Source organism: Cornus florida, unplaced genomic scaffold (assembly GCF_030987335.1).
Source record: "Cornus florida cultivar Cherokee Brave unplaced genomic scaffold, ASM3098733v1 CherokeeBrave_3.0.0_Hap2_Chr08, whole genome shotgun sequence".
Lineage (NCBI taxonomy): Eukaryota > Viridiplantae > Streptophyta > Magnoliopsida > Cornales > Cornaceae > Cornus > Cornus florida.
The window spans coordinates 3,458,781-3,469,502 of NW_026775578.1; the positions used below are offsets into that span (position 1 = coordinate 3,458,781).

Sequence of the window (10,722 nt, forward strand, 5' to 3'; positions counted from 1 at the left end):
GGTTGGAGGTCATGAGTGCCTGCTCTTCGGGGAAGAAAAACTCCGGTCCCACATGATCTTTGTCCAGAATCTAGGAATATAGCTTGCATGCCATTGCCAGGTCCACCAGCTGCCCAGTTTCCGGGATGTCTTACTCTCTCATATGGTTTCAGGCTACATTTTGAGTGCTGATCATATTCAAACATATTATATTTATATATCATTCCTTTCAATATATATATATATAATAGTCAGTCAATCCAGTTCTGATATGCAAGGAGATAAATTAAGCAAAGGTATATATATATACACACACATGTACTCCTGAATATATCTGAATTCCTAACCCGATTTCAGTCGTTAGAAAATTGGTGTTAAAAAGTTCTTAAAACCCCCCCTAAATAAGTCATTTGATCTTTGAAGTACTTGAATATGAAATATTATGATTTTTTTTTTTTTTACACACCCCCCACCCTATCATATGGGAATTGAATCATCGACTTAACGAATGAACGAGTAATTTGAAAAGAAAGAAGAAAAGGAGAGTGAAATTAATTAGTACCTTTAGAACTGGTTCTGCGGGTAACTTGGGACGATGACAGTCGGGTCGGTGTCTCTGATACCTCGTATATTCCTTAAAATCAAACGAAAACATCATATTATATATAACCATGAAACAGTAAATATTAAAGCCAAAGGTTACATATAATTGATTCATTAATTGTCCCATAAAAAAAAAAAATTTAACTACATAAGTATATAAAGGAAATAATGTAGCACGAAGTTGAGAATTAAGTTGGAAAGAAAACCTTAGAATCAAAAGCCTCGTCTAAAACGGGTGTGGGAAGCCACAACATTCCTTCTTCGAATCCAACATCCCCTTCTTCAGCCATTGTAATTGTTTCCCCACTCTAGAGAGAGAAAGAAGAGAGAGAGAGAGAGAGAGACTCAGTTCTTTTTCTGAAATGGGATTGGAGAGGCTGTCGAGGTCCAACTTCAAACCTGCAACATATCTAATTATAGTTACGTGGGGATGAGAGAGAGAGAGAGACAGTATTGTTTAGATATGGTGATATTTCCATATAGTTGTTGACGCTCTCCATGGCGCGTGCAGTACAATTTCCCTACTATACAGTATGAGCGTGTTTTTCACGGGCCATATAGAGGCGCAGAGTCACCAATTATAAGAGATACGAAATGTATGAAATTAACCTTGATTTTCGACATGAATTACCCATAAAACCAAGTTATGATTTTTGTCTGTTCAATTTTGAAAATTTTATTGACAAAAAGGTTTCCAATCAAAAACATGACACGTACACAGAAGATGTACTGTATTTTGCATTATCTGCATTCAATAAGTAAGCTGTTAACTTATCAATACGTACAAAATACAGTCATATTCCAGCTGCTTTCACTAATGTGTATACCGTTACTTTATTTAGTTTACTTATGAGTTCGAATTTGTTCAAATTACATAATAAAATAATGCACTTTCCTTTTACATATGTTGCAAATTCCATTTGATTTGATTGAGTTTCGGATTTTGAATGGTTACCATATATATTCATGGATGTACATACATAGTACTGTACTTTTTGCTCTAATTATTCCTTTTTTAATTTTTTTTAAAATGATACTGGTTTTTTTTTTTCAAGGTCATTACTTGTTGAAATGAAATGGTAGATTTAAGTACTAGTAGCAATCACTTCACACAATGTTTACAAGTAATTGTCAAATTTTGGTGTTAGATCATACATCAATTCATGTCCAATTTTCTCCACTTACAATTAAACATGGTGCAACATAATAAAAAATGGTTTTCTCATTTTAGATTAAACCCTAGCTCAAAAAATGACAACCTTTAAGTAAAGATAAAAATCAAAAGTAGTAATTTTGTGTGCAAGAAAATGCTCAAATATTACCTGTGTCCTCATCTAACAATATGTATAAATGACAACAATAATGCTCAAATATTAATCAACCAATACCTGAACTGAAGGGCATTTCAGTACATAAAGATAAATAGACGACGTAGGATATGGATAGGTTGGGTTGGGTTCGGTAAACCCCTCTTTCAATTTTGGTTGCTGCAGTTATTCTTCGGAAGGCTTCATTGCTCCAAAACCTCTCCTCTTATTTTATTTTTTATTCTATACTATATATATATATATACATATCTACCATTTGCTTGGAGAAAGAAGGATGATGACCTACGTATCATTTTTATGGCATATATGCAGCGGCTAGTTCTTAGCCACCAAACCAACCCACCAACATCTTGACAAGTTGGAGTTTGGTTTAGGAAAATGGACCTTCTATGGACACATCACACATGACTTGCATCTAAGCTTAATGAGGTTGTTATGACAATTACCAGCCCTATGACCCTAACCCAGTTTGAGACTGGGGATATGTGTAATTATAATGGATTGGTTAGAGATCTTCTCCAACCAGTGAATATTTTATCAATTTCTATATAAAATACACACTATCCACTATTAGTCTCAACAATGCAAGCAGAATTTTAAACCACCCTCCACACTTCCCTTTTTTTTCCTTCTTTATTCTTTTATTTATTTTTTTCTCCAATTTCTCTCTTTCAAGTATCAAACAAAAGAACACAAATTATTATCTTCCTTTCTTCTTTTGGCTTCTATCTTATCTCTGTAAATTATGTAAAATAGAACACAAAATTGTTGGATCCTGGAAACTGAAACACGAACGTTTAACTACCGAAAGAAAACACATGAATTTTTCTGTCAGTAGCTTGCTTAAACAAAACAGCTCTAAATTTCCTAATTATTTTGTATCTTGAACAAACAAGAGAGTTGCATTCATGACAAAAATCAGCATCTGATAAGACTGCTTGTAATCATTTTAGGCAGCAGCATTAGCTACTTGATGACCATCACACTTAATATTGCAAAAATAATGCAGTGAAAGTGAACCTGGTCCCTCTCTGCTTCTTGTTTTCTTCCTATAATTCCAAACAAAAATATGCCTACATGACATCATATCTAAATAAGTTTAAAGCCAGAAATTTGATCATTCTGACAGTCACCAAAAAGGCAATTTATAATTTACAACCAGTTGTGCTAGTTTGATTGAGTTCACAAGCGTATCCATTATTTCAGAAATCCAAACAAAAGGTACCCATGAAGTGAAGGAACAGGTAATATAACTTGATGAAAATCAAAATACACAAAAAAATACTGAAACATACCATCGCACCAACCCAACTACCCATGGAACAAAAGGGCCTCCCACCCATCAGCTCTCCATGCTCAAGCTGTTTCCCTGAAATGGAAGGCACGGTCATAACAAATGTTGTCCTCCAGACTCTCTGCTTGATTTATTTTGATAACAGAAATTGTAGTTGTAGGAAGTCCAGCAGATCTTCTACCAGCCATCTTTTTCTTGACCCAAAGCATAAATAATATCTCAAGGGCCGCTACTTTTTCTTTGCCCTTTCTTGGTAATCAAGTACTATCTACATGAGAGGTTAAAATTTTATTGGAAATAGTCCTACGCTATAAAAGATTTTTGTGCACATCATCATCTCTGTTTATCCACACTTGATGCAGAAGAGTAGATTCAGCACTTTGCTTGGCTATGAAATCAAAACAAACATATATCCAACTTGACAGAGAAATGGGTAAAAATCTTACCTCAAAACAAATCATTGCAGTGTCTGCTTAAGAAAGACAGCTTGAAACTTCACTTATGCACATTTTGCTAGTTAATTTAATAAGTTCACGAGTTTCCTCGTCCAACTGGACCTTGTCCTTCTCCATGCGCTCTGTTACTAAAAGTGGCATTTTGCCAGCTTTTGCATATGTTCTCAGAAGTAAATTATAGATCTCTGTATTCACATGGCCAGCATTCCGAAGTGTAACTAGCAACTGCTCTGCCCCATCAACATTGCCTTGTTCTTCAAGGCTCCCGAAGATTTCTCGCACTATCCTTTCATCAGGATTCCATTTCTTCACACAGCTAATAGCTTTCTTGAAACAATCTAAAACTTTATCCATCTGCTTCTGTTTCAAGTAGCCCCATGTAAGCAGCTCCCATGTGGTGTATCCAAGGATGATGCCTCTTTGAACCATCCGACTGTAAAAATTCTCAGCCATTTCCATCTTGTTTTTGTTGATGTGAGCTGCAAGAAGTAAATTGGGAACCCTAGAGTCACGAGTCCCGGAAACAGACTCCCACTCTGTATAAAGATTCTCGGCTTCTTCAAATTTCTGGAGTTTTACGAGGGCAGCCATCATGCAAGTATATTCAGCATCATTCATTTTGCGGAAGGATGACTTCATTTTTTTCCATATGCGGTCAACCTCATCTTTATTTCCCATGCTCGTATGCAAGCTAATGAGAGAGGAATAAGCAACTCGAACTTTCTGAGAAGTCCTTTTCTCCATTTCCTTCAAACTAGATGCAGCCTTCTCAAGCAGAGAATTTTTAATGTACAAGCTGGTTAATGTGCTATATGTCACCCAATCCGGCTCTAATTTTGCCTTCTTTAGCCCGAGAAAGACCTTTTCTGCAGTTTCAACATCATTCTGAGAGGCACACACAGTTAACCATAGATTATAAGTGACTACATCAGGCGAAGTGTTAGCTAATAACTTTTGAATTACTTCCGGAACTTTCTCGAGTTGCCCAGTCGAGATGTACAGAGACAACATGTGGTTGTAAGGAAGGGGATACTTCAAAAACCCACATTCTGCCATTTTATCCATTAGAGTCTCTGCTTTAGAGGACACCTTATGCTGCACATAGGTGTGGAGTAGGGCAGTACAGGTAGGCTGGCCTCTCATTTTATCCGGGAGATCTTCAAAAAACTTTTCCGCACTGTTTAAGCCACGAACTTTTGCAATCAAGTCCAAATGGACTGCATAATCTCCCGGTAATAGCTTGATATCATCTTGTATTCTCATCCATTCACATATCTGCATAAATAATCAGATTTAGACCTTGAACTATAATATAGTGAGGAATTTCTTTAGTGGTTCAATATCCTGAAATATTTTCAAGTCATATCCAAGTGTGCCCCAACCAGATTCGAGAAATAGATACTGTGATAATTTTAGAATAAGATAGCTGCAGTTACTCAGGATCTACAAAACAACTTAATATACGACATGTGTGGGGGTTCTTTACTGTGATTTAATTATATGTAACAATGGTGATATCAAAGACACAAATCTGAGTGACCCAGTCAGTACCTTTAGGAGGAAGGAGAAGAAGTAGACTAGCCAATGAGATTAGTGGTGAGAGTCCTATTATAGTCTCAGACTATTGGGTAATACCCAGTGGACAATTCTCAAGCCTCTGCCTAGAGTCTTTACCTACTGTAGGTCCGTAGGAGGCAATCATGATCCTTTCGGATCTAGAGGGAAAATGGTTTTTTGGCCATGCCATCATTCGGCCTGCATGTTAATTCTACATCAGCAAAAAATGCACCCATTTCTTCTAAGACAGCGGTAGCCGGGAGCATTTAATGTGGTTAGAAGGTTCGAGGCACATGGTTCACCATCCCACTGGCTAGGCCAATAGCTAAGGCAAATTCTAGCTTCTCATCCTCCGATTCAAAGATCCTTCCGAGTCCCAAGGTGAAGATTTGCGAGCCCTCGAGACCAACCTACCTTTGTCTCGCTCTGTGCTACGCTTCTTGTTCACAGATGGAGTTCCTTTCTAGAGTGCTTTCGAAAGGTTCATGCTTGCGAGCCTATGCTTCGGCTCAAGAGTCCCCTGGTTGGAACGTGGTTATCCTTGAGGTGTTTCTCGGGGACCTCCCTTTGGTCTTTCAGCTATGACGTGTTATCATGCTAGTAAGGCCTACCTGGGCGCCACGTTCATGGTACGTGGGCCCCCCTTGTTTTGTTGAGACTCAACACGTTTTATTATGACAAACATTCAATTATGGCTCAATAGCAATTGTAAGAGTTCAAGAAGCAACTTCTAAAGAGAATGACTTTTGGTTAAAACTTTTGCTGAACTAGCAACTGTTAGAAAGGGTTAACTTGGAAGTTTCAAGGGAAAGTATTCAGTTAAAGTCGGAGACCAAAGAAAGAAATTTTGTCTCTATTTTTGTTTATTCAAAAACAATACTTGGAATTATTTCAGTTCTATCCAGTGACATTATTCCTTTCTTGAAATTTCTTTCAATTCATTATATAGAATAATGATGGGAAAGCATATAAGATCCGTTGTGCCTGCATATATGAATACTTAGCAAGTCGTTCCCTGTGAAGAGATTTCATGACAAGAAATGTGCATTTTTAACAATGTGAAACAATTCTCGGGCACAGGCCTCACAACGTGCCTTAAATGTCACATTGATTGATGGGGTTCAATAAATAGAAGGCATAATAATGATTAAATATATATTCATGAAAACAAAATTGTGGAATGCCAGATCATATAGAGGAGACAATTTCAAATTCGCTTTAAATCAAGGTTGAGAACTAAACCTAGGGCAGCAAACAAGCCGAGCTGAGCTGAGTAGAGGTCTGTTCGAGCTCAGCTCGATCATGTAGCCATAGTCTTCAAGCTAGGCTCGATCTCGACTCGAGCTCCCATATGAGCGAGCTCGGCTCGGCCATGTTTGACAATGCTTGAGCTCAGCTCGATAAGACAATAAAGTAGAAAAAAAAATGTAGTTGCGGGTTGTTATTGTATGTGTGTGTGTGAGTGATAATATATACATGGTACAAGAAATTGCCACCATTCTCCACCCTACTTATGATCTTCAGCTTAATGTATAACATTCACTTCGATTCTTCCATCCAGTATGAGAGAAATAAAAAGAGGTGAGAGATTAGGGAGAAATACGACCTAGAGAGGAGTGAAAGAAAACGTGTATTATATTCAGCCATGGTAGTACTGTCACCGGTGGTGCTGTTGCTGAGTTGCCACTTCTTTCTTCTAGGGATGCACCAATTAGTGGTTGGGGAAGATACGGGGTGAGAGAGTTGTGTAGAAATTATATGAATGGGCAGGTGATGAAGGAGCTATGATATTCGGGGATGAGCCACATGTGTTCCGCCTCTACTTTAGGAGAAGGGGCAAAGATAGGTGAAATTAGGGATTTGATGTAATTATGTAATTATGTTTTAGTTTTTGTTATTTTTGACAATGTTCTATTTTGGGGGATATTTTAATATTTTAGGGTTATGTTTTGCCTATATAAAGGCTCATATGTAATTAGATAATTCAGTTTTGAATTATTGAATAATATTAGTGAGTTTGAAAACTCTCCCTTTGTGTCTTCTTCTTCCTTGTGTTCTTTTTTTCTTAATCCCTCAGTCTCTCCAACCTATACTCTTCAATATTCTTCTCATCTCCTTCGTCTGTGTTCTCACCTCTTTCTTCTAGTTTCATCCCATCCCCTTCTTTACTTTTGGTTACTATTTGTCCTATGTTAGCTGGGAACATGGGCTTGGAGTTTTTCTTTTAGAGTTGGTTCATATTATAAATGTTATCGAATTGGGTTGGGTTGAACTGAAATGAGCTCTACTCTATAGTTAAAATAAAAAGAATGGACCTAAATTATTGAGTTATGTATATATATGTGTGTGTGTGTGTATATTGAGTTATTGACAAGCCTAATAATAAGCATGTTCATGAAAGTGTTCACAAAATAAGGAGCAGAATTGAAGGGTGTTCGAGATTTGCTTGTTTATTTATCAAACACCTAAACTTTCTTTGAGTTTGGACCGTTTGGTTCATTTATAAATAAACAAACGTGAACCAAGCCCTTAGCAAACCGAGCTTGAGCTGTTCGTCGAAAACTCAGCTCGTTTGCAGCCCTAACCAGAACCACCCAACCCCCAACCCCCCCCCCCCCCCCCCCCCCCCCCCCCCAAACACACACACAAAGAGAGATTTATTTGTTTATTGTGAGCATTTGCAGAAAACTAGCACCAATGATGACTTTAAGATGCATATGAAGAACCATCAAAGACCAAATTTGACGCATCAAAGACCAGTAGTTGACTTTTCCGATATGATACTTCATGGATAGATCAGCAAAGGGAAAAGAAACAGTACTTAGTTGACATAAAAAGTCAGTATAGCAAAACTGAAGTCCTATCTCTTACAAAGAAGGCTGAATTACATAATTCTAATTCAGCCTGAATGGCTTTGTGTATTCAATAGGAAGAAAAATTATCAGCCAACTAAGCCATTCAACTGAATGACTTAGAAGCTGTTCCAATAGAGTGGGATGACCTAAAAGCAGATGTTTAAGACCCACTCTTAGAAGTCATTGACCTTGCTTGAACATGATTCTCAAGACAGTATATTTTTCTTCATTGAGGTAGTTAAAGTAGATTGCCATGAGATTGGGGAGGATGGAGTGTAGATTGTCTGTAAGAGAAAGGCTTTAGGCCATCTAAGCAGTCTTCCAGGAAGTAAATCAAATTCAAGGAAGAAACCGAGCGTTTTCTAAAGGCAGGGTTTATCATAACGGCCTAGTATGTTAAATGGCTTTGAAATATAGTTCATGTCGTCAAAAAGAATGAGAAATTGAGAATTCTCCACCAAAATATGAGCAAGCATTGTTGGTGACCAATCAAATGGTTGACGTTGCTGCCAAGCATGAATTTTTTTCCTTTTATAGCTGGCTACTTTGGGTAGAGAGAGATCTAGATGGCAGAATAAGAGAGGTGTCCGAAACAACTTTTTGGCATCCAAGATCGATTAGGAGTTTTGAATGAGTTGTGATAGCAATTGGCCTGCATTCTCATAGGACTATGAATGTGTCATCCACGACATGGTTGACTGAAAAACTACAACAAAGCATGTGATAGATTAGGTAAAACTATTAAAAAGATGAGAACTCACAAATTAAACACGAATGCTGTGAAGTATGCATTTGCAGTTTTGGGTGGCAATTTGTTAGGAATTCATACCCTGTAGAACGGAATTGAGGTTAATAAACAAAAACAAGGCAATCGTTGAAGCTTAACCTCCAAAGGCATCTCCAGATGTGCATGCAAGATATATACCTTCTCTCCAAGCATAAAACTTCGGTATGATCAATAATTAAGATGGAAAGGACCCATCAACAAGCTTTTGAGGAAATAATAACTTACCTCACCAAACCTACGTGCCAAAACTGCTGGTTGTAAAAGAAAAAACACGTGCAAAACTGCTAGAGAACCAGCCGAACACAAGTATACTAGGAGAAGCACCACAAACAAAACATTTTCAGCTCAACCCATCAACATTAGTTCATCAACTGAAGTTCTAAAATATCTCGACATTCCTTACAATTTAGTTTCCAGCAATGTGTTCTTTCATTAACAATCACTTGTTCAATTGTAGGATTTTAAGCTCTTCAATTAGTTTACTATCCAAAGATCTATCTTACGCATTGAAGTCAATAAGGAATGCAATGAAATTTTCTTCAAAAGAGACCAAATTGTTTACCAATCTCTTACTCAAATTTTATTTCCATTTGCGGTTAAGCTATATCCCAATTAGAAAGTAAAAATATCTTCATTGAGACAATAATTACTTCTTGGAAAGGATTATCCCTACCACTGGACAATCATCCTAGTCGTTAGTGGGATTTTCCACCACCTACTGATGGTTTCACAAAATACTTAAAATTAAAATTGCCACACCTTTTTGTACATCAATACTACTGCTATTGATTAAAACCACGAATGGCAAATTCAATGCCTAGTAAGCAAAAGACAGCTTTGACTAAATTTGATGCTTAGTGAGCAAATCTTAGACAAACTACAATACTAAACATAGCATTCTAAGATAAAATGTTCAATACCAATTTTGATACTCAAAAATTCGAAGTATCGAACGTATCTCTATATCACCATGTACCAAGTGCAAAGTAATACAGTTTTACTCCATCCTCAATGATGAACGAACGATTTCAATAATCAATATGTAATAAAATTGAAATCACCGAGAATCACCTTACATAATAAATTGAAATAACCATAAATGTATGTGAATGCATAAATATTTACAAACACAAGTATATACAATCCAAATATGCATTAGAGAGCAACTGAGGTTTTGAAAGCAGGACGATAAAAGAACACAAACCTCAAGGGCGTGCTTGTAACGCCTGAATTTTCGGAGCTCTCGGACGATGCGATTGAGTTCGTACTTGCGGACTACACGCCCTTCTTCTTTCCATTTCCTTATAGTGATAACGGCGCTGCGTTTTGTGTAAATGAGGCTTAGAAGTCGTCGGCCCAGTGTGTCTCGGCCACCGGAGGTCTTGGCGGTGCTGGTTACGACGCCCGTCGATGCTGGCTTCGCCGCCGCAGCAGTCGCTTCCGCGGAGAAATGCCGAACGGCGGCGAAGGTTGTGCGGGCGCAGCGGATCAACATTTTAACCTACGTTATGTTCGCCGTTTGTTCAGTGGTCAGGGTTTTTAATCAAGACTACCCGCGCCGAGGTTTTTAGTTATTCGTTTTATTATTATTATTATTATTATTATTATTATTAATTTTTTCTTTTTATCTTGTCAAATAAACTCACACATTCACTTCTTTTTCTTTTTCTTTTTTCCTGCAATTACTTTACTCCCAAGTCCCAACCTTCTATTTTAGAGAAAATTTGGCAACCTTTTATTTTACAGAAAAATTGGCTGTTACTTAGCATTTAATCTCATACCCAAATTCAACTTAAATTTGTTTAGGTAATTTTGAGTTTTAAGTACAAATTTGATAAAAAAATATATTATAAATTCACATAAA

General features: G+C 37.2%; 1 protein-coding gene across 2 annotated transcripts; it reads right to left on the reverse strand.

The window, feature by feature from the left end:
* Positions 1-3,000: 3,000 nt before the first annotated feature.
* On the reverse strand, positions 3,001-10,406 carry LOC132268944 (pentatricopeptide repeat-containing protein At4g02820, mitochondrial). 2 transcript variants are annotated; one of them, XM_059769878.1, is made up of 3 exons: positions 10,063-10,406; positions 3,651-4,934; positions 3,001-3,279 (listed from the first exon to the last, which is right to left on the reverse strand). In XM_059769878.1, the coding sequence occupies exons 1-2, from the start codon at positions 10,351-10,353 to the stop codon at positions 3,678-3,680; spliced, it is 1,548 nt and encodes a 515-aa protein (XP_059625861.1). In that variant the 5' UTR covers positions 10,354-10,406; the 3' UTR covers positions 3,001-3,279; positions 3,651-3,677. The 2 variants fall into 2 exon arrangements, with proteins under 2 accessions (XP_059625861.1, XP_059625860.1); XM_059769877.1 differs by having other exon boundaries at positions 3,001-3,472; positions 10,063-10,405.
* Between the last annotated feature and the right edge of the window lie 316 nt (positions 10,407-10,722).